This window comes from Macaca mulatta, chromosome 18 (assembly GCF_049350105.2).
Source record: "Macaca mulatta isolate MMU2019108-1 chromosome 18, T2T-MMU8v2.0, whole genome shotgun sequence".
Classification (NCBI taxonomy): Eukaryota; Metazoa; Chordata; class Mammalia; order Primates; family Cercopithecidae; genus Macaca; species Macaca mulatta.
In genome coordinates, this window is record NC_133423.1 from 61,144,211 (window position 1) to 61,168,155 (window position 23,945).

At 36.0% G+C, this 23,945-nt stretch overlaps 1 protein-coding gene, 1 long non-coding RNA gene and 1 other non-coding gene across 7 annotated transcripts in view; 2 read left to right on the plus strand and 1 right to left on the minus strand.

Moving 5' to 3' along the window:
- The window catches only part of LOC144336445 (uncharacterized), a 164,582-nt gene that overhangs the window by 60,455 nt on the left and 80,182 nt on the right, over window positions 1-23,945 (plus strand). For 3 of the 5 annotated variants that reach the window (XR_013408264.1, XR_013408260.1, XR_013408263.1), the window contains exons 2-4: window positions 8,261-8,397; window positions 10,106-10,352; window positions 18,879-19,567. This is a non-coding gene — a long non-coding RNA (uncharacterized LOC144336445). Of the gene's footprint in view, window positions 1-8,260; window positions 8,398-10,105; window positions 10,353-15,008; window positions 15,086-18,878; window positions 19,568-23,945 lie in introns of all 5 variants that reach the window. The other 2 variants (XR_013408261.1, XR_013408262.1) reach the window with 2 other exon arrangements.
- Window positions 13,970-23,945, minus strand: part of DSG1 (desmoglein 1) — a 35,481-nt gene continuing 25,505 nt past the window's right edge. The window contains exons 12-15 of the mRNA XM_077975068.1: window positions 23,692-23,825; window positions 23,279-23,348; window positions 21,086-21,294; window positions 13,970-19,035 (exon numbers count right to left, since the gene is read on the minus strand). Coding sequence (XP_077831194.1) covers window positions 17,980-19,035; window positions 21,086-21,294; window positions 23,279-23,348; window positions 23,692-23,825 — 1,469 coding nt within the window. The 3' untranslated portion in view covers window positions 13,970-17,979. The remainder of the gene's footprint in view (window positions 19,036-21,085; window positions 21,295-23,278; window positions 23,349-23,691; window positions 23,826-23,945) is intronic.
- On the plus strand, window positions 21,817-21,918 carry LOC114673940 (U6 spliceosomal RNA). Its single transcript, XR_003724778.1, has one exon. It is a non-coding gene; the product is annotated as a U6 spliceosomal RNA (small nuclear RNA).

Sequence of the window (23,945 nt, forward strand, 5' to 3'; positions counted from 1 at the left end):
AACCTCCATCTCCTAGGTTCCAGCGATTCTCTTGCCTCAGCCTCTTGAGTAGCTGGGATTACAGGCACCTGCCACCACATCTGGCTAATTTTTTGTATTTTTAGTAAAGATCGAGTTTCACCATGTTGGTCAGGCTGGTCTTGAACTCCTGACTTCAAGTGATCTGCCTGCCTCTGCCTCCCAAAGTGCTGGGATTACAGGCGTGAGCCACGGCACCCAGTCAAGAACATTTTTCTAATGTGAATAAGATTAGCATCTCTTCATGGGGTGGGCCAGGGGCCGGGGAGAGATATTGGTTATTTATATTTCTTTTTATTTGAAATATTTATTTCTTTTTTCCTGGTTTTCCACTGGGCTGCTGATGTCTTTAATACTGGTTCTTTCATATACTTTTGTATATGAGAGAAATGAGCTTCTGTCATATGTGTCACAATTCACTTGTTTTTTTCTTTTGAATTTGTTTGGATTTTTTTGCAATTGATAATGATTATGTTTTTGCACAGGATAGGTTTTTATAAACAATTCTGCTTTCTGTATTAGTTTATCTGTCATAACTTATTACAATACAGAAGTTTGTAATACGTTATGCCAAACTTAGTGACTTAAAACAACACAAATTTATTATCTTACTGTTCTGGAGGTCTGAAGTCCACAATGAATCTTGGGCAAGGTTGGTTCCTGCTAGAGGTTCTAAGGAATAGATGTATCTCCCTGCTATTTCCTGCTTGGAGAGGGTGCTTTCATTCTTTGGCTTATGTCCTCCTTCCAGCGATCACATCATCTCTGCTTCCTTCCTCATGTCTCCTTTATGTCAGCAAATGTACATGAATCCCCTAGGTTGTATCAAGGTGTGGAATTTCTGGGTCATAAGTGAACGTTTTTTTAACCTGCTAGAGAATACCAACTGAGCTCCCATCAGCAATTGAAGGAGAGTTTTCTTTGCTCACCAACACCAATATCTAAAGCATTCTTAGACTTTTAAATTTTAGCCAATTTGTAGGATGAGTATTATATGTCATTTGCATTTCTCTGATTATTGCTGTTAGGCATCTTTGCATATGTCTGTTGGTCATTTGGATTTTTTCCTTTGTTATTAGTATTAATTGTTAATATTAATATTTAATTAATGTTATTAATATTAAATATCAATATAAACATTTAATATCGTCATGTTAAAGTGTTTTCCTCTTTTTAAAACTGTAGTGTTCTCTTTGCTAAAAATAACTTTTAGTGCTCTACGTTATGCATATCCATGTATTATTTGTTGGTTACATGCATTACAAATATTTTGAACTCATTCTGTGGTTCATCTTTTAAATTTTTTTAATGAGTTCTTATCATGACTAGAAACTCTTATTTTCAGTCCTCATTTATCAATTCTTTCTTTTATAGTTAATGCTCTTATGTCTTGTTTAAGATAGCTTTTAATGTACCTATAATATATTGCCTTGCAAGTTTACATCTCTATATTACCTGGAGATGATTTCTGTAAATGGTATAGGATCAATTTCATCTTTGTTTTTATATGGATACCTTAATGTCCTAGCACATTCATTGAAAACAGTGTGTTTTTTGCACTGCTTATAAGACCAGCTGGCCGGGCGCGGTGGCTCACGCCTGTAATCCCAGCACTTTGGGAGGCCGAGGCGGGCGGATCACAAGGTCAGGAGATCGAGACCACGGTGAAACCCCGTCTCTACTAAAAAGACAAAAAATTAGCCGGGCGCGGTTGTGGGCGCCTGTAGTCCCAGCTACTCGGGAGGCTGAGGCAGGAGAATGGCGTGAACCCGGGAGGCGGAGCTTGCAGTGAGCCGAGATCGCGCCACTGCACTCCAGCCTGGGCGACAGAGCAAGACTCGGTCTCAAAAAAAAAAAAAAAAAAAAAAAAAAAAAAAGACCAGCTATCGTAAGTCAAAATCTGTGCGTCAAATACATAATATACAATAAAGATATTAAAAATATTAAAATTTTAAATAAAAATAAGTGTTCATAAAAGTGTGTATCTTTTTAAGTTGCATACTATCCCTTTTTTCCTTTCACTTATTTGCCTATTCTTATGTCATTGCTAATTTCACTTTAATTGCATAGTTTCATAGTAAATCTTAATATCTGATAGAGAAAGTTCCCCCACTTTGCTCCATTCAAGTGTTTTGGCTATTCTTGGATAATTGTATTTCCTGTACTTTTTAAAATCAGCTATCTGTTTCACAAGTGAACTAGGATTTTGATTAGGATTGCAAAATATGTTGAAGTAAATTGGAAAGAATTAGCAAATTTCATTTTTGGCTCAAGTATTAGAATACATAAACAGAAAATATCTCTTTTTTAAGGTTTATTTAATACAGTTTAATTATTTTTCAGTGTCAAGGTCTTACAGAGACATTTTAAATACTTACTGTTTGGTACTTGAGATTTATTTGATGCTAGTAGAAATGTTATATTTTGTTAATTACATTTTCTTGCAGATAGAAATGCAATTGATTTGAACCAGTTGATTTTTGTGTCCAGTAATTTTGTTAAACCTGTATTTTAAATTTGAATGATATTTCCAAAGATTCTTTTGGAGTTTTGACTACGCAATCATTTAATCTGACAATAATGATAGTTTTCTTTTTCTTCCAGTCTCTATAACCTTTCCCTCCTACTTTTTGAACCATCAATGCCATGTTAAATGAAGCTGTGATAGTGAACATCATTGTTATTTCTGTATTTCAAAGAGAAAACCTTTAATATTCCACTATCGGGTATTATATTTGTTTTATTGATTTTATAGAAATTGTGTATGAGGTTAAGAAAATATCCTGCTCATAATTTGCTAAGAATGTTTATCATAAGAACATGCTGGATTTTAGCAAACATGTCATATATATTGGGAAGATGATATATTTTTTCTGAATCTGCTACTGTGTATATTACACGGATAGATTTTCTAATGTTAACCTGATGTTGCATTGTTGGTAATAAATACAAATTTGGTCACTAGTATTTTTGATATATTCCTGGATTCAGTTTGTGACTATTTTGTTTAGGAGTTTTCCATCCAGGTTCATTACAACCAAGATAATGGACATATCCATTATCCCTAAAAGTCTCCCCATGCAACTTTATAATCCTTCCTTCCTACCCTACCCAGGCAACACTAATATGTTTTCTATCACTAGAGATTAATTCACATTTTATGGAATTATATATTATGTTATGTATTTATTAAAGTATAGTTTATTTTTTACGTATGGGGTTACACAGTGTGTTCATTTTTTGTTTGACATTTGTGAGCACAATTATTTTGCAATTCATACTCAGTTTTGTGCATCCATAGTTCATTTGTTTTTTATTGCTAAGTAATATTTAATTGTATAAGTATAGTACAAGTTTTTAAATTTGTTCATCTGTTGATGAACATTTGCATTGTTATCAACTTGGGGCTACCCGAAATAGAGTTGCTATAAAAATTTGTGTACACATCTTTGGTACAGATTTATATATATTCATTTCTCTTGGGTAAATACCTGGGAGTAGAATGTCTGGCTCATGGTGTAGATGCACGTTCAACATTTTAAGAAACTGTCAAACTGTTTTCCAAACTTGAGATATCATTTTACTTGCCCACCAGTACTTGGTATGGCAGACTTTTAAATTTTAGCCATTCTATTAAGCACGTAGTGGTATCTCATTGTAATTTAAAGTTGCATTTTCTTTTTTAAAAATAATTTGAACTTTAATTTTAGATTTAGGGTGTACATGTTGTTACATGGGTACATTGTGTGATGCTAAGTTTTGGGGTATGGTTGATTCCATCATCCAGGTCTGAGTATAGTACTCAGTAGTTAGTTTTTCAGTCCTTGCACCTTTGCCTCCCTCCCCACTCTAGTAGTGTCCAGTGCCTACTGTTGCCATCTTTATGTTTATGAGTGTCAATGTTTAGATCCCACTTATAAGTGAGAACATGTGGTATTTGGTTTTCTGTTCCTGAATTAATTCACTTAGCATAATCGCCTCCAGCTGCATCCACGTTGCTGCAAAGAACATAATTTCATTCTTTTTTAGGGCTGTGTAGTATTTCATGGTGTATAGGTATCCCACTTTGTCCACCATTAATAGGCACCTAGGTTGATTCTGTGTTTTACTACGGTGAGTAGTGCTGTGACGAACATACAAGTGCGTTGTGTCTTTTTGGTAGAATGAGTTATTTTCTTTTGGATGAGATTGTAGGGTTGAATGGAGGTTCTGTTTTAAATTCTTTGAGAAATCTCCAAACTGCTTTTCACAATGGCTGAACTAATTTACATTCCCACCAACGGCGTATAAGCTTTCCCTTTTCCCTGCAGCCTCACCAGCGACTGTTTTTGTTTTTTTTCTAAACTTTTTAATAAAAGCCATTCTGACTGGTTTGGGATGGTATCTCATTGTGATTTTGATTTGCATTTCTCTGATGATTAGTGATGTGGAGCATTTATTCATGTGTTTGTTGGTCGCTTGTATGTCTTCTTTTGAGAAGGGTCCATTCATGTCTTTTGCCCATTTTTTAATGCAGTTATTTGGTTTTTGCTTGTTCAATTGTTTAAGTTCCTTAGAGATTCTGAAAATTAGACATTGTTGGATGCATAGTTTGCCAATATTTTCTCTCATTCTGTAGGTTGTCTGTTTACTCTGTTGATAGTTTCTTTCACTATGCAGAAGCTCTTTAGTTTAATTAGGTTCCACTTGTCAATTTTTGTTTTTGCTGCAATTGCTTTTGAAGACTTAGCCATAAATTTTTTGCCAAGCCCGATGTCCAGAATGGCATTTGCTAGGTTTTCTTCTAGTGTTCTTATAGTTTGAAGTCTTACATTTAAATCTTTAATCCATCTTGAGTTGATTTTTGTATATGATGAAAGATAGGGGTCCAGTTTCATTCATCTGCATATGGCTAGCCAGCTACCTCAGCATCATTTATTGAATAGAAAATCCTTTCCCCATTGCTTATTTTTGTCAGCTTTGTCAAAGAGCAGATGGCTGTAGGTGTATGGCTTTATTTCTGAGTTCTCTGTTCTTTTCCATTGATCTATGTATCTATTTCTGTACCAGACCCATGCTGTTTTGGTTGCTGTAGCCTTATAGTATAATTTGAAGTCAGGTAATGTGATGAAGCAAGCTTACTTTATATAGACATTAATAACATTAATGAGGGCTCCACCTTCATGAGCTAATCACTTCTCAAAGGTCCCAACTCCTAATACCATCACCTTGGGGATTAGGAATCCAACGTATTAATTTTGAGAGGACATGAACATTCAGACAATAGCAACTCTGAAAGAGAGCTGAAGGAAAATTAACTAGTTCTAAATGTTAGTAATTTGGATACAAATTTTACTGTATTTAGTAGACATTATTTGTGTTGTGTGTGTTTTTGGGGCAGAGGGGTTAATAACCATTTTTAGGCTCTTTGTGAAGATGGGTTATTTTCCATTTTTATTTTATTTATTATTTGTTGGTTTCACAGAGCTGAGTAAAGTAAGAATGTCTTGACTCTGATATCATTTACTGCACATTCTCAATGTCTTCATTTTTGTCATCTTTGGCAGTTTCCTCTTTGTAGAAGCTAAAATATATATATTTTTAGCTTATTTATTCTTAATTATGGCTTCTAGTTTGTCAATAGTTATCTAATTATATCCCTATTTATAATTAAAGTAAATGTACTATGTCACTGAGGCATATTAAAATGTATACAAATTTAGATCTGCTCCAAATTCCAAAACAATTAACTTGGTTTTTTTTTCTATAACTTAGCTCTCTAAATTACAATTTCCTTATTTTGCTCCCTAGTGAATTTTGGGAGATTAGATACTTTTATGTAAAGAAAATAGCACATAATTTCTTCTCTTTTAGTTTGTTCCACTTTTCAGAATTTCTAGTGAGTGTTTACATATTTTACCTGTTTACTAAAACCTATAGTATGGGGTATAGATCTGACTTGATTTTTTCCACATATTAATATCTAATATTTAGTGATAGTCATTAAATATGATTTTCCTTTTTTTGTTTGCTACTCTGGTTCATAATGCATAATTTGTGATAATTGTCTCCCTGTATTTGAAATTTGATATTATATTGATTTTTAAGTTTTATTTTGGCTTTCATGACTATTAAATATATTATTCATCTTAAAAAAGAATTCATTATCCTTACTTCACAAACCATAATGTTGTAAAAGGAAGGCTTTTAGGCTTTTGATAAAAGTGTTGGTAAAAGAAGACCAACCAGAAGGCTTCCAGGATTTTTCTAAGGAGGATTGAGTTCCATTAATAATAAAACCTATTAATTATGTCACTTGTCTTGAGTTTCCCCACTGCAAGTCTTATATTCCAGTTTTCCAGTCTCGTGTTTATTTTTGTCTTTATACTGAAAGCAGATTAGTTTTCTTGGTGATGAATTCTCAACAGTCAAGTTTATAGAAGATGATGTATAAAGCAAAATATGAATTTATTAATTTGCAGTGAGTAATAGCTCTTTTCATGGGCAATAACTTTGAAGTTCATATCCTCTCTGCAAAGGATGCCCTCTGCTTGCTCTGCTTGCCCTAGCAATCAAAGTAGCAGTCCAAAAATTATTCACTGGTCATGAACAGAGAGCAAAGATGAATAGATATTTTGACACGCCCTTCGCCTAAACTGCAGGAATATTTGATAAAATATTTTTGCTCTAGGAGAGGGAAAAATTACATTTATCCTGCCAGAGAACAACACTTGTTCTTGAGTTCAGCAGGTTCAGAATCTTTCCATACATTTGATTTCATCTATCAGGTGATCTTTTATACTTTTTTTAAATTTATCAATCTCACAGAGTTCTGGGAGTACATTTCTACTGCTACTATGATTTTTTTTTTTTTTTAATGTGAAGAAAGATACATTCTTGTCCCAACTTTAGAATCCCTTTTTTGGACTCTATTTTTCAAATCTTTGAAAAATGTTTATGTAAAAATAAACCATTTTTTCTTTATCCTAAAGCTCTAACTAAAAATTAGTTAAGTCTAAATTTTTACATAGCTCATCTTTTCCTAAAATGCATGTAAGATAATTGGCTGAGACACATTTTACAATCTCACAAAATGTAGTCATATTGTCATTCAAAGAGGTGCTATCACACCAATGAGCAATTTGGAAAAAGTAGTTCTGTTTGGAGTGGTGAGAATTTGATAAGCAATTTGCTGTAATCGAGGGTGTCAGTTCTCTTATAGACTGTCAATGCAAAGATGGGTTTTAGAACCATGTGAGTATAAACGAACTACATTTATTCATGTGCTGAACAAGTTTCTGTTTGCTGCTGTGCTGACTTCTGTGCATCACACATTAATTCAACATTTGTTATTTAATTATTTTCATACCCAACTAATGGCAATATAATGTAATTTTCTTTGTTGTGCCTTAAAAACGAAACAAAACAAAAAACAATAACAACATCAAAAAAATGGAATTTTTGCTCTTGTTGCCCGGGCCAGAGTGCAATGGCATGATCACGACTCCCTGCAACCTCCGCCTCCCGGATTCAAGCCATTCTCCTGCCTCAGCCTCCCAAGTAGCTGGGACTACAGGTGCCCACCACCATGCCCAGCTAATTTTTGTATTTTTAGTACGGACGGGGTTTCACTACGTTGGCCAGGCTGGTCTTGCACTCCTAACTTCAAATGATCTGCTTGCCTTGGCCTCCTAAAGTGCTGGGATTACAGTCGTGAGCCACAGTGCCTGGTCTGTTGTGCCTTTTAAAATAAGCTAGGTGCAAGAACATGTCTCAGAGAGTAGGTAAATTGGTATGATGTTATTAGTAACAACTTATTAAAATGTTGGGCTTATGTTTACAAAAAAATGATAACTTTGATGAATTCATAGCCTTTCCTTCTGGCAGTAGATATCAAAACCAATTATTCAGGCCATTCCTAAGTTTGTAATGGTAAAGCCAAGTCATGTATTGTAGAAAAATGGTTATATGTGTAAGCACTCTATGGGGGGCAAGCATCTAATTAACATAAATGATATGAAAGTTAATGACACAGGGGACCTGAAGATTTTTCTATTTCACACCGTTGGATATTGTTACCTAATCTATTAATATGGTAGCATCTGACCCATTCTTATTTACAGGGAAATGTTCAAGAAAGGCCTGTCATGTCAGCAAATTCTGAGGTTTCTCATGGCATCTATTACCAGAGTGCCACAATATCCCAATAGCTGTTAACAGACCTTGACAAGGCTTTCTCCATATTTTTCTCCTATCATTTCAGTGCCCATTCACCCAAAGGGCCAGCTCCTGCATTTTTTCACTCCACTGATGCCAAAGCCTCTTTGCCCACCTGTGCAGCAGACGCAGGGAATTAACTATTTCCAGAAGTGGCCCTTAGTTATTCACTGATGGCAGCTGGTATGTATAAATACACTATCTCCCTTATTTATCCGATGGCTTAACCACAGGGCATGTACTACAGTGGCTCTCAGTATTTTCCCCAGGAGGACTAAGCTTCGATTGCCCAAGGTTGTAACTGGCTTGATAGGTACAATTTATTGGTAGCTTTCCCTTGCCTGTTTCATTTTCCTGTTACCTACCAGTGGTTCCTTTACCTCCTTCCAAAATTGCTCTGTAATACTGTCTCAGAGTTTGCATTTGGGTGATCCCAATATAAGGCAGTGATCAAAACAAGCTGAGAATCACATGTCTATAATTTATTAAGCTGAAACTGGCATATACTTTGAGACACACAGTTAATAAATTGAATGGATCAAAATATTTTTCTTTGAAAATATGTGACAAATTATATTTTGGGTCCAATCAGATGCAAACTTTGGTAAGAATCAGAGCCTGATATTGTGAGTAGTTTAGAGAAAGTTCTGGAGGCAGAAATTCTACCTTCTACGTTTTATATAAGAGCTAAAAGAAAGAAGAGGTATGACTGAGAAACAGGTGCAGACTGGGATATACCAAGTTGCTCGGCTTCCTTTGTAAAACTAGGAAAAGCAATTCTCTCAGGGTCAGCTGGAATTTGTCTTATTTGAACTCAATAGCCAAGCAGATGACTAGAAACTGGCATCATTTCTAAACAGTTCGACCAACCTAACATTTTCCATTTGTACTTATTATGTTTGAGTTTTTTCAAGGCAATTCATAGTGAGATTTAAATTTAATCTGTTGCTCAGTGACCTTTTTCGCTACTTTTTTTCTGTAATTGATCTGTCCAGGACTTTTGTTTTGTTTTTGTCACTTGTTTTGCTACCTGCTGTGGTTGGATCACTCACTCACTTGGATTATCGCAGTAGCTCTTTAACATATCTTCTTGATTTTTGTGACTTCCTTCCCAAAGTGTCAACCCTGTAGGTAAAATGTTCCTTTAAAAATACAAATCCAGGCTGGGCACAGTGACCCATGCCTATAATCTCAGCACTTTGGGAGGGCAAAGCAGGAGGATTGCTTGATCCCAGGAGTTCGAAACTAGCCTGGACAACATTACAAAACTCTGTCTCTACCAAAAATACAAAAATTGGGAGGGCATGGTGGCTCATGCCTGTAGTCCCAGGTAGTCTAGAGGCTGAGGTGGAAGGATCTCTTGAGCTCAGAATGTTGAGGCTGCAGTGAGTCATGATCATGCTACTGCACTCCAGCCTGGATGACAGATCAAGAGCCCATCTCAAAACAAACAAATAAACAAACAACCCCAAACCTGAACAAAGTACTCCTCAGCCCCAACTCCCCAGTAGCTCTCCATTACATTCAGAATAAATTTGTTAGGATGGCCTGCAAGGCCAAGCTCAATCTCAATCTTTTCCTCTGGGATCCTACCTCCTGCTGCTTTCCTTCTTTTAATCTCTCCACACACAGAGATCTTGCTCTTGCATGAATATCCCTCTGTCTGAAATGTCCTGTACCCAGATAGCCACATGGCTTGCTCCTTAATGTTCTTTAAATCTCTGTTCAAATATTACTTTTCTAATAGAACCCTGCCTCAATTACCCTATATAAAAGTACATCCCTCCTGCCCTGCAATTCCTCTCCTGAATTATCCCACTTTATTTTTCCCTTGATCATTTACTGTCATCTAACATATCATATATGTACTTGTTTATTTCTTTACTATCAGACTTCCCTCATCTCCATTCTATCTTGATCATAAACTCCACAAGGAGAAGAACTTTATCTTTCACTGTCATGTCACCACTGCTTGGTGTAACTATTTGGAATTCAATAAATATCCGTAGAGTAAATGAATGAATACGTGAAAACATTGACGAAGGAAAGAATATATGAGGAAATAATATTTTAATTGCTACATGAAGGATGAAAGGATGCTGCTATATAAAAGTAAGGAGGAGAATGTTTCATGCAGAGTGAGTACTATTTGCAAAAGCCAAAATGTTTCCTTAATTAATTTCTTTTCAACTTTTCCATTACATCAATCACAGTGCAAATTAACGTCATCCACTGTGGACCAATGCTACATAAGACAGCTCCCTGCAGGCTTTTCTGGGACATTCACTGGAAATCCACTGAAATTTTAAAAATAGGGGGGTTGACTAGACACTTGAAAAAATGCTCATCATCACTGGCCATCAGAGAAATGCAAATCAAAACCACAATGAGATACCATCTCACACCAGTTAGAATGGCGATCATTAAAAAGTCAGGAAACAACAGGTGCTGGAGAGGATGTGGAGAAATAGGAACACTTTTACACTGTTGGTGGGACTGTAAACTAGTTCAACCATTGTGGAAGACAGTGTGGCGATTCCTCAAGGATCTAGAACTAGAAATACCATTTGACCCAGTCATCTCATTACTGGGTATATACCCAAAGGACTATAAATCATGCTGCTATAAAGACACATGTACGCATATGTTTATTGCGGCACTATTCACAATAGCAAAGACTTGGAACCAACCCAAATGTCCATTAGTAGTGATAGACTGGATTAAGAAAATGTGGCACATATACACTATGGAATACTATGCAGCCATAAAAAAGAATGAGTTCACGTCCTTTGAAGGGATATGGATGAAGTTGGAAACCATAATTCTGAGCAAACTTTCACAAGGACAGAAAACCAAACACCACATGTTCTCACTCATAGGTGGGAATTGAACAATGAGAACACTTGGACACAGGAAGGGAAACATCACATGCTGGGGCCTGTTGTGGGGTGGGGGAGGGGGGAGGGATAGCATGAGGAGATATACCTAATGTAAATGATGAGTTGGTGGGTACAGCACACCAACATGGCACACGTATACATATGTAATAATCCTTCACGTTGTGCACATGTACCCTAGAACTTAAAGTATAATTTAAAAAAATAGGGGGGTTGACTCAACCTGATTAATATTTTAAAAGGTCACATAGGTTCATCTATACAAAATTGTTTGAAGAAGGCTGATGTGGAAGCAGAGAGACTACCTAGGAGGCAGTTGCCAGTATGATGGTGACACATAAGGATTAAAACTATTAAATGGTTTGGCTCTGTGTCCCCACCCAAATCTCATCTTGGATTATAATCCCCATGTGTCAAGGGAGGGAAGTGATTGGATCATGGGGGCAGTTTCCCCCATGCTGTTCTCATGATAGTGAGTGAGTTTTAATGACATCTGATGGTGTTATTAGCATCAGCATTTCCCCTGCTTGTAATTCTCTCTCCTGCTGGCATGTGAAGAAGGTCCTTGCTTCCCCTTCGCCTTCTGCCATGATTGTAAGTTTCCTGAGGCCTCCCACCATGCAGAACTGTGAGTCAATTAAACCTCTTTCTTTTCAAAATTACCCGTATCAGGTAGTATCTTTATAGCAGTGTGGTAATTGACTAATACAAACTATTAAATGGCTTAATATATATATTGGTTATAAAATAAACAGAACTTCCTAATGGATAAAATTTGGGTAGTGAGAGAAAGAATGAGATCAAGGAGTCCTTAGTTTCTGGCTTGAGTAAGGGGTAGATGGGATAATATTTATTGGAATGGGGAAACTCTGGAGGTAAAATCATAAGTTTAATTTTGAACCTTTAAAAAGGGGTCTTGATGAGGTCTCACAGAATCAGTGTAAAATGTTAAGAGAAGAGAGCTTGGGACCAAACTTTGGATTGGATAAATGAGAAACAAGGGAAATAGAATGAGCAAGACTGGCTGATGAAATACAGGGGATATCAGGAGAGAATGGTGTTACACAAGTCAAGACACAAGAGTGTTTCAAGGATGAAAGAAGGGTTACTTTTTAAAGATTTTTCCCAGAGGTTAAGAAAGAGGGAGAACAGAAAAGTGGGCCTTGTGCTTGCAATGCATAGATCTTAGACAAGCTTGATAAGGACCATTATGACAATCTGATGGGAGGACTTTGAAGTCTGATGGGACATGGAAAAGAAAAGACAGCATGTGTACATGAACCTCAAGAAGCTTGATGAAACAAGCAAACAAATGAGGCATTAGCTGCAAGGAGGGGTGCAGATGAAAATGTTCTACTGAGAGGAAGGAAAGGAAGGAAGAGAGGAGAGAGAGAGAGTAGACAGAGGAGACAGGAAGAGAATGAGAGAGAGGAGATAAAAAGAGAGAGTGGAGAGAGAAAAAAGATGGGAGAATGAGAGAGAAAAAAGATGGGAGAATGAGAGAGGAAAGAGAGAGAAGATAAAAAGAGAGAAGAGAAAGAAGGAGAGGAAACAGAAAGAGAGAGAGAGGAAAAAGAATAGGAAAGGTACTATTAGGGAAGGAGCAAAGTCCTTGATTTGAGCAGAACTGGAGGACTGTGTTTTCATATGAGTAGATCACAAATCCGTGGAATAAGCCCATGGGAGGGAGGAGATGGGTGCAAGTACCGGTGGATATGGAGGTTTTGCAGAGGAAGATGAATGCATTTGAAATGGATGACTTTTGATTTCTCAATGAACAATAGGATTAGGTCATCAACAAAGAATGAGAAGGGAAGAGGGGGTATGGGAGGTTTGAGGACAAAGAAGACGCAGAGTAACAATCTAGTATGATGAGATGGGACATCTATAAGAGAAGCAGATAGGATTTCAGGGAAGTATCTGATGTTATGCTGAGATTTGAGATTGAGTGTTTAATATTTAAAAAGTCAGCTCACTTGGATAATTTGTTTGGCTGTTTGTGTGGAGATGCAGATTGAGGGCGAAAGGTCTGGGACGAGAGGCAGAGAGCAGGGAAAGTAGGTTGAAGGCATTCACAAAGAAGTGACTCTAGTTGTACTCATGAAGCTAGATTAGACAGAGAGGTGAAGCTGACAGTGAGAAAGTGGTGAGAGTCAAGACACTGAAGCTTTGATAAAGTGGAGAAATGACAACAGCATGAGCCCATGAGCTGCAGGGATGAGAGGGAAATGGTCAGAGGCTGTAGAGGCAGAAACTGAGGCATTCCAGGTACCAATATGTCAGGTTATGACAAGGAAATGGCAGCTGAGTGGAGAGGGGAAATGGAGGTTTAGAATGAGAATCTGGGTCTTGGGTGGTTCATCCATGTGGATGTTTAAGTTACTATGAACACTTTCAGAAGTTGATAAAGTCACAAAAGACTTTAGGCCAGGACGTTGAGGCTTCATTAAAAGTGGAGACATTATGAAGAGGAGAGAGGGAAAGGATCATACGAGTCTGAAAGAGGTAAGATTTTGTGCACGATGAAGTTGATAATAGTCTGGAAGTGGCATTGGAGAACAAAAGGAGATGCATCTCAGTAAAGATGAAAGGGTATGATTTAAAAGTCAAAAAAGAAAAGTCACTTTAAAAGAAATAAAATGCTGGTGTATGCAAAAATAAAAATGCAGAGTATGAAAGAAAGAAAGGTAAAAGTATAAAGATGCTACAAGCATCAAATAAAAACTAAAAATGCAGCTTTTTATCATCTGCTCATTTGTGGGGCTAACCACCTGGTCAAGACTGGGCTCTAGCATCTGTAATTAGTGGTCCAGAGAGTAGGTTCCTCAGTACACATTAAAAAAAAGACAGCTAGGAAATGGAGAATGAAAATGTATTTTAACGTTGTGAAAATAAAAGAATTATCTCTCTTCCAATACAGGATGATAATAATAACTAGATTTGATAACTTTGGTTTTACCATCTAAAACCTTCCCCTTGCTTACAATTCAGAAAAGATAAGGGAGGCATATTAATCATTTTATTGCTGTATGCATAACTCTTTGGAAATTACAAATCAACTTAAAAAAAAAAAACCAACAGATAACCAAGCAAGAAACTAGCACCCAAATAATCCAAAAACGTTTATATTGAAACTTGAATAAGAGAACCTTGTTTTAAACACCACTAGAGATGAATATTAGAATTTTAAAATGCTTGTAAAACTGATAGCAAAAGAAAAATAAGTTAGACTAGGTACAGTTTGATGATAAAGTGTTTAGTAATTCAAATACAGCTGAACTGGGGAGAGAATGCAGACAATTAAACAAGATTACACATTGTTTTAAAATTATTTGATGGATAATAGGTTGATCTTGTCAAGATTTGTCCTAACATAAATTGAATAATCTGGAAGTGGAAGACAGATTTGATTTCAAGGAGAGTAGCACTCTACTGTGGACTGCTGTATCCTAGTACAATGGGAAATGGGTCTTAAAAAATACCAGAAATTGTAAAAACAAAAAGTTGCAATTTATGAAATAGGCATGGGAAAATGTGGCAAATGCTTTTAAAAGTTTGTTTTGGGTTTTAAATGTCTTCCCAAAATAGTCATGGGTATTTATGGTAAAGATTATAATGCCTTTCAACTCCAGTGAAAGCCAAAAGGTGTCATATGTTTTGTACCATGACAATCAAACATTGGTATAAATTCAGAAATAAATTGCCTAGATTACTAAAAACATCTACTTACTAGAGTAAAAAATGTAATTTTTGAAGACATATAATTAAAATGTTGTCAGAACATTTTCTTGAATAAAAATTATGATGCTAAAAACTTTATACACAAATGTAGAACAGATGTCTAGATGAAGATATATAAATATGCCTAAATACGTACTTTTTCTTTTGATTTTTCAGTGCAAATACAATTACATCAGGCAACACGCTTAGAAGTAAATAATATGTAGCAGGTGTGTCTGGAATTCAGTATCAAAGTAAGCTCGAGATGTTATTTTGGTTGATATTAAATGGTAAAGTATTTATAATACACTGATTTTTGCCACGAAAGACTACCTCTTTAGAAAGCCAGATAGATATTTTATAAACATTGTGGTTTGTTTTCAAACCATATATACATAGCATTAAATTGCTACCTCTTTCTTCTTCATTTTGTTAAGAGCAAGTTGATCTGAAACTCAACTTGAATCCTAATTATAGTATTCACTTATAAAATGATTTCCATATCTCTTCTTGGTCTATGACATGATATATATGATCTAGAGTAAATATCTAAAAAGAAGAATGAAGTTCTGTCCAAAGCTTGTTCATTGAAAAATGACATGCCTTTAAATAACTACTAAAATCATTGATATCTTAAAAAGGTAATTTTAAAATTTAGGACTAAAGGGAAAATCAATGTGCAACCCTGGAAGAAAAAATTGGTTGGAAAGTATCTTCCCGGAAAGATAGATGACTAATACTTCAATTTTTCTTGTTTTTCCCATCAATGTGCAATCCTGGAAGAAAAGTTTGGTTAGAAAGTATCTTCCAAGAAAGATAGATGACTCATATGGCTATGTTTTTTCTTGTTTTTCCCATCGTTTAACAGTGTTTAGGAGTTCAAATGTAACTAAATTGGGGGGATCTTAACAACCATCGGATTTTAGCAGCAACAGTTATTAAAGATAGCGATTTTGTTGTTTGCAAGACAGCCTAAAAAATATCTCTGGAAGATATCAGATGTCTTAAGAAAAGGCTTGTGATGATATTTCATATCAAAACAGCAAGCAAGTTTCCTGTGGTCAGCTACCATTCCCTTTAATAAATTACTTAATTCATTAATAATTATTTCTACTCCTTAAAACTCCTGGACCCAGGCATACTCAAGTATATTTTAATAAATACCTTTTGACTTTATTCCTGGAAAGATTACCCATCCTTAATGAAGCCCCCTAAGTGGCAGAAAAAGAAAAGACTCCCTTTGAATGACTTTATTTATACCTCTGCATTTGGCATACTACAGACTATCAACATTTTACATATTCTACGACTTAAAAGAAGATGTATACTGTGGCTTTTAAAAATATTAGCCTTATCTGCTGTTATACAGAGCAAAACAGCTCTAGCTTAAATAATTCACTCCTATCCCCTTTTGACCAGTGTAGGAAGTCAAATATTCTTTGGCCTTGTAATTTCCTGGAAAATTTGAGTAATCGGGGTAAATTCTTTAAAAGTTGTATATAATTCACAACTCCAGGGCAAATTTTTTATTCTAATTTTATTTTGTCATATAGAGTTTCAGTTTAGTGAGCTTATAGTAACATTGTATTTAAGAAAGGAAAATGTTTCTCTACCATGCAATAGTAAATTTACCTTTTCCTTAGAATGCTTTCTTTTTAGAGATTTTTAATTGGGTAATACTATATAGCAAACACACAGAAATGGTATATCATAAATAGGACATTATTAAATTTTGAAACTAGAAAAATATGTTATACTGTATAATTTGGACACTACCTATAAATCAGAGCATAAATAAGCCCAGATCTTATTGACAAATCAAATCAGGAATTTAAAATTTATACTAGTGAGAAAAATTAGGGGGTTATCTATTATTATTTCACTCTTATCAATACAATATTGTCAACTCTGTTAAAGGTTCCTGATTGATCCCTGCAAAAGGGCAGCAGAGGTTCGCTAAAGCAACCACTGCTTTACGTGCTAAAAGCGAATAATTAGCATGGTATTACTTTACAAAACAATTCTTTTCCAACTTTCCCCATTAAACATTCTACATGTTCTAAAAACATTTTTTTAGACCCCCTTTAAAAAAAAATTCCCCAAAGCTTAAGCATACTGCAAGCTGCTGCTTTTTTTCTTGTCCACAGCTCAGCCTATGTAAATCATTTTAACTTCAGAGCTATGTAATAAAGAGCTGGATATGAATGAATATCACGTACTAAAAACAAAACCTGAAAACACAGTTCAGTTCCCATTTGCTTACTTGGAAGGTCATTTACCACTAGTGATGACAACCATGTCTGGCCTCACTTGCTTCAATTCAAGAAGTAAACTTAGAAAGTTTTGCTTTCTTAAGTCAAAACCACACTGGTAAAGGGAAAAGTGAGTGTGATATTCCTCAACCTTACCAGTAAGCAATATTCATCAAGATTACATCTATCACTAAACACAAACTAGAATCAGAAGAATCCTTGACTCCACAGGAGATTTAACTGAGACCCCAAATTAAGATTCAGGCTCAGGCGTTGCTAGTTTACCCTGAAGAAACCTCATCCTATTGTCACTCTCTAATGGAATTTTCCTCCTAGGAAACACTTCCTAATTTGAAATTTATTTTATCTAGTGCAATAATTAAGGAGGAGGGCTTGATGGTTTGTGGACTTGACTATGTAGTCAAACTTGAAAAAAAAATTTTTTTTAATTTTTATTTATGTTATCTGTGAAACTGAGGGCATGTGGCACACATTTTAGATTTTTCCCACAGACATGAACACATATTGCATATTTAGTTCTTTTTAAATTTTGCTCAAGCTATATGGAAAAGCAAAACAGCAAGGAGAATTATGCCAATTGCCGTTGTAAGGCCAGTTACATGCTGGAGATAGACTACAGGCCATTCAGGCACAAAGAAGGCTCTGCCTCAAGTTTTAGTTCCTTAGTCCTAATATAAGAAAAATGTTTATGAACGCTAAGGAGAGCTCTCCCCTAGCAGCGGTGTTTCCATTTATTTTTCTCATTGTGATTTCTCACCTTGCTCCTAGATGACCTGAGCATGAAGTTGTGCGTTATAAATCACATTGTTAGTTTTTTAGTGGTGGGAATTGGATCTAAACCACAGTGACTATGAAAAAGTGAGCTGGGGTCCTGACTACTTGCTATATTGCACGGTACTGTACTTTGTGATTCGACTTCGAGCTGTGCTAGGGGAGGCGGACCCAATGGTTTGGTTAAAGTGATGGTCAGAGGAACTCCTCATGTGGCCAATGGTGGCTGTCCCTCCCAAGCTGCTCAGGCCAATGCCACCACCACTTATGCCAGCTCCACTCAGGGCCCCACCCCCAGCACCCATGCTGGTGCCAACCAGGCCACTGCTGCCTATGCCACCGCTGATCCCAGTGGTGCCACTAATTCCAGTTACGCCAGCACCAGAAACAACCCTCTCTGTCACAAACACATTGTGGGCATTGGTTAACTCGGGGTGCATACTAAGACTACCTATCATGCCGGAAGTTGGTTGGATTACTCTTTCTGTCACTACCACATTTGAAGACTCTCTAGGATGATGAATAGTCAGAGAGGCAGGTAGACTAGAGCTTGGTGCTATTACCCTTTCTGTCACTATGACATTTGACCCATCTCGCAAGTCAGGCATCTCTAACATTCCATGCAAATCAGTGCCAGAGATTGGGCCGACCACTCTCTCTGTCACCACCACGTTTGATGCTTGTCGGTTATCGTGAAAGTGTACAGAGGGCTTCAGAGTGTCAGAGGTGGTGTAAGACTCGGTCACAGTGACATTACCATAGCCCAGAGGATCGAGAATAGGCTTAGGATGCTGCACACCAGGTCCCGAGGGATAGGTGCTCTCAGAAATTACTGTGGTAGTGCCGAAATGTGGGGAGATTGGTGGGTGTCCACTAACGATGGGCTCTGTTTCCTGAGGAAGGCAAACTGGTTCAGTGCTTTGGGGTGGCCAAAAAGGATCAGGGTCTGGATATGATTCAATTTCTTTTCCTAGGCTGATGTCTGCCAACTTCTTAAATTTAGGTCCCAGAGTATCCAAGAAGCTGTCATCTGGATCTTCTCCAATGAAGCTACAGCAACCCACAGAGCCAGCAGGGGAACCTACACCTTCGATGTCATATATGAGCAAACAGTCATTGGATGGGCGTCCTTCATCTTCATCTGCATAAGCATATGCTTTCTGAATTTATAGGAGAAAGAGAAAATGAAATTATAAATGCATATTTAGTAATAATAGAACAACCTTTATCATTAGTTTTTCTTCCAGAGCATTTCCAAAGAGGAATGAAATAAAGCAAGATTCTGACATCTACTAGAGATGCTTTAAAAATCATTTTATAATTATTTGAAATAATTCGGTTAAAAATTATTTTAAGTGTAATTCCAATAATGTGATTTTTAAAATTTACTTAGATGGACTTATTTATAATTGTGTACTTTGGACATAAAACCATACACACAAAAAAACACATGAATTATTTATAACAAAGTTGGAGGTATATAAAAATGCTGAACTTGAAGGACATAAAAATGTGTTGTTTTGTTTTTTGACTGGAAAAGGTAGTTCATAGTTGATTTGGGTTCACTCAGGATTTTGTTTCTTTCCTTCAGATGGAGTGAATATGATGATTCTGTGAAGTTTTATTGCAACATGGCTTTTTCAGCAGAGCAACAGGAAAATTTGACTCTGGGTCTGTTCTACAAAATTAAAGGTGACCAAAGACATTTTTTAAAAATATAATCTCTCTAAATTCAAAGTAAAAGTTCAAAGACATATATGATTTTGTTTCATCTTTGCTGTTCATAATAGTGGATTGTAAACTTTCAGGTTAACAGAAATATCTCATAGGAAACCAACTCATTGTGCCATTCATATAAAAAATAGTTATTGAGCCTTTGCTATTTGCCAGACACTCTGTGTTTGGAACTTAGCTATGCATAATGAACAATACCAGGTACAGTTCTTCTCTCACAGAGCTTACATTTTGGTTGAGTGAGACAGACAATACAGAAGCCTATGGTCAGGAGGTGGCAGATGCAGGGTAAAGAAAAAGAAAATGATGGGTGTTGTTCTTTTAGATAGGGTAATCAAGGAAGGGGTCTCTGATAAAGTGATATTTGATCAGAGAGTGGAAGGAAGATATTTCTATGTTATTAAAATATAATATAAAATATTTTGTTATATATATGAATAAGTATTCCTATGGTTATCAGCAAGCCTCATTACTGTCTATTGCTATTTGAAGGCTTTTACCAATATTTCATTTAAAAACATCAGCCACTCTTTAAACCAACCACTAGGTTAGTTAATGAACCATTTTAGGCCAGAATGTAGAAGGACAGAAATGTTTTTCTAGTTGGTATCAGGGACAGGAACTTCCTGAAGGTTGAGTATCATATGGTGTGTAACCATGGACAATTACATCTCTTCCTGTGAATGGCAAAGTTAATTCTCCTGCAGCTGCTTCTCCAAGTTTCATGCTCTTCCCACCACCTGCAGCACGTTCTTACAATGTTTTGGAAGTAGACTATGGCTCTTGACCCCACTCTTATTAACTATTGACTCTGTGTCTAGAGCTGAACTATGTACTGGCAATATAATGTAGAGAACATATGGATGAGACACTAAAAGTGGTGGTAAACATATAAACTGACAGATTTCAGCAATGATAGGTTCTATAAATGTGTAAACAAAGTACTGCAGAAATAGAGATGAGAAAACATTACTCCTATTTTGGATGAGAGGGTTAACTGTAAAAACTTTGGAGGGAGAGTGATATTTGGACTGGGTCTTGAAGAATGGGTAGGAGTTTGTGAGAGACATAGTGGGATGCAAGCATTCCAGGATGCAAGCACAGGATGAGCAAACGCATGGAGATGAAAAGTCTGTGGCAAAGGTGCTCAGCAAGTGGAGTTGATGGCAAGGAGTAATTGGAGATGAGAGGGAGGGTTCATTTTGTGAACAATCTTAATTAACATGTTAAGGACTTTGGATTGCATGCCATGAACAAAAGAGCTGAGAGCCATTGGCTGTTCTTAAGTTGGGGAGTAAAGTGCTCAGGTCAGAGCTTTAGATCTATAATTAATTAACAGCATGGATTGTTGGACACAAAGGCTGAGAATCTAGTTAGGAGACTCTTGCCCAAGCCCCTTTAGGAATTAGTGAAAGCTTGGGGTGAAGAGCAGCGGGCACATGGATGGCGAGAAAGACATGTGGCTAGGGACCTTACCTGACAGAAGTAGCTTTCCATGAAATTCATATTCAGACCTCCTTCTCTACATTCCCTCATAGAATTTCTTCTTAATGTTCCAGAGTATTCTTGACATATCTCAGGCATTCCTGATGTTTTAACTCCCTCTGTTAGTTCAAATCCTGTCATTCTCTCTCCTCCTCCCAGATCTTGCATTTCTCTGCCACCATACTCATTTGTATAAACTCCTAAAAGTGTTGATCAAATTAAGTTTATTTTCTTTAGTCTATCACAAACTAAAAAATTAACAACTTGCCTTATAATACATGATTTTTTCATTTAGGTATGCATTTGTGAACAAAGAAATAAAAAGATAATACATAAAGAAATGAGATATAAATACAATATTGAGCTCAAAATAATATTATTAATTTGTTAATTTGATAATTATCTGTTGAGAGATTACTATATTCTCTGCTGGAAGTGAAGGCTGCAGAGGACTTATAAAAATCTATGCCCTAAAGAGTTTGATTTCAACCTGAAGGAAATTGGAAGAAAAATACTCAAATTCTGAAAGTTAAAAAAATAGTGTAAGAATGCCCCAATGTGTAACTAGAAGCACAGGACATCCAGAAAAAGACATGAGAACCACTGGCTTTCAGAAAGGAGGCCATGGCTATGTGAGGAGAAAGGTTTTCATGAAGAATCTTGGGTTTGCACTTGGATGTGAGGAGTAAGTGGAAGCCTGTTACTGTATTTGAGGTAGATACTTGCTTCAGTAGCACATATACTAAAATTAGAACTATACAGAGAAGATTATCATTGCCCCTGCACAGGATGATACACAAATTGGTCAAGTGTTTCATTTTTTTTAAATTAAAAAAAAAAAAAGAAATATTTGAGGTAGGTGAGATAAAATGATGACTGGGACCGTGGAACTGCTATGGAATGATGAATGTTGTCAGTGGGATATGTATCCACTGGTTTTAGTACGTGAAGGATCTTGAGTTTGGGAACAGTGTGCTTTTCATGCTTCAATTGTCCTTGGTACCTCTTATGGTGCTTTGTTCAAAATCTGTGCAAAAGTTTGTAGACTTAATGGGAACAAATGTGTAGATAAATACTGATGGATTTGATGATTTGATAAGTCTTGAGAACTGTTTTGATGTTAGTGAATGTGAGTCAACAATGAGATTCTGCTTTTGAGGTGAGAAGACATTGGGGTTGTTAATGAAAATGGAAAAATCAGGTGGAGAAATAGATTTAAAGATTACTGTGTCCAATTCTTTGAATAAGTTCCAGTTCTACAAGTTATACACATGTCTATGCCTGTTAGAGTTTAAAGTAGAAAACACTGGTTACTGTTTAAAAAGACTAAGAGAAAAATAAGCTAACCAATAGTATTTATTTACCTTGAGAAAAGTAATGTGATACAACTATTTTCACAGATATGGATGTTATTTTAATTGTTCTTTTATTATAGTGGTAGTTATCCACTTACTGTGAAATTCTAATTGTTCCCTGGTTTCTGTCTGTGAACTGGTCTAGATTCCTGTTTTAAGGCAAGTTGGATTTATACAGTCTTACCCATGTGCTAGAAGAAACTCCACCATGTGCACACAATCTCAGTTGAGAGCTTTGAAAGATTTTGATAGTGTTTCATCTACTTGCTTTGAATTAAAGAAATTGGACAAATATTTTTTAGGTAATATTTGTGATGATACTGAAAATGGATGTAATTTTTTTCTATGTTATAATAAGCAGCTAAAGTCAAAGCAATTCTGAATCCTTAAATTAATTGTGTATAAAGATTTTAGCCTCAATCAATGAGCACAGGTCTATTTTAGTTGGGTTGTGCTTTAATTTGAATTAGTGTATATATGTGTATGACATATGTGTGTGTATGTCTGTTAATGAAATTTGCTCTATTAAATTAAAAATCTTGACTAAAACTTACTCATGGTTACAATTCAGTACTTCTGCATATATAGAGATCCTAATTTGGTCATCTTCTAAGTACTCTTTGATGGTTGAGGAAAATTTTTAAAATGCAGCATATAAGAATAATAATTACTGTAGGTTTTTCCTTGCCATTTAATTTACAAATTAGTCATTTAAAAAAGAATGATATAAACACTTTTGAAGAAAAATAAGACCATCAAACAACAATATGCAAAGAGAGAAAACAGACTTCCTAATCATTTGAGTTGTTAAACAATTTTTTTTTCTTACCTGAGTTGTCAATGCATTCAATTATATTTGCATTATCAGGTGGTATTTGTGGTATGATGGTGGTCATAACCTAAAAGACAGGAAACAACATTGCCATTTGTAATGACCAATGACTGTAATCTTTCTATAGTCACATATTTGGTTTATTCTCAAATTACCTCAGGTTTCTGGGAAAAAAAAATACTATTTAGGAAATGCTGAAATCCATTTAAAATTTGAACTTCACTTAGAAAACCTTCCCTTGTTACTTCCATCTAATTTTGTTGTGCTTTTGATTCCTCTTCATTTTCCCCATTAGATGTCTCAGCACAAAAAACAGCATAGACTGTGAGTGATGGCGGCCATCTTGGTTCATGTGTAAAGACTGAATTTCAGTGACTACCAAAGGCTATTTATTAGAATGTGGCACTTACCCCGGGTTCAGGCTGTGGTCCTTCTACTGCCCATGAATGAATTGCTCCATCTGAACATTCAGGAACAGGCTCAAAGCCAGCTGCACTACGAGGAGCACCTCCACAATCACAACAAATCATCAAAAATGGGACCACTGGTGGTGGAAGGATAGTAATACTAGATTAGCGCTTGGTGCAAATAAAAAACAAAACAACTTGACTTTTTATGGTCAAATTTGAATTCCTGATATAATTCCGGTTGGTTCTAAAATTAT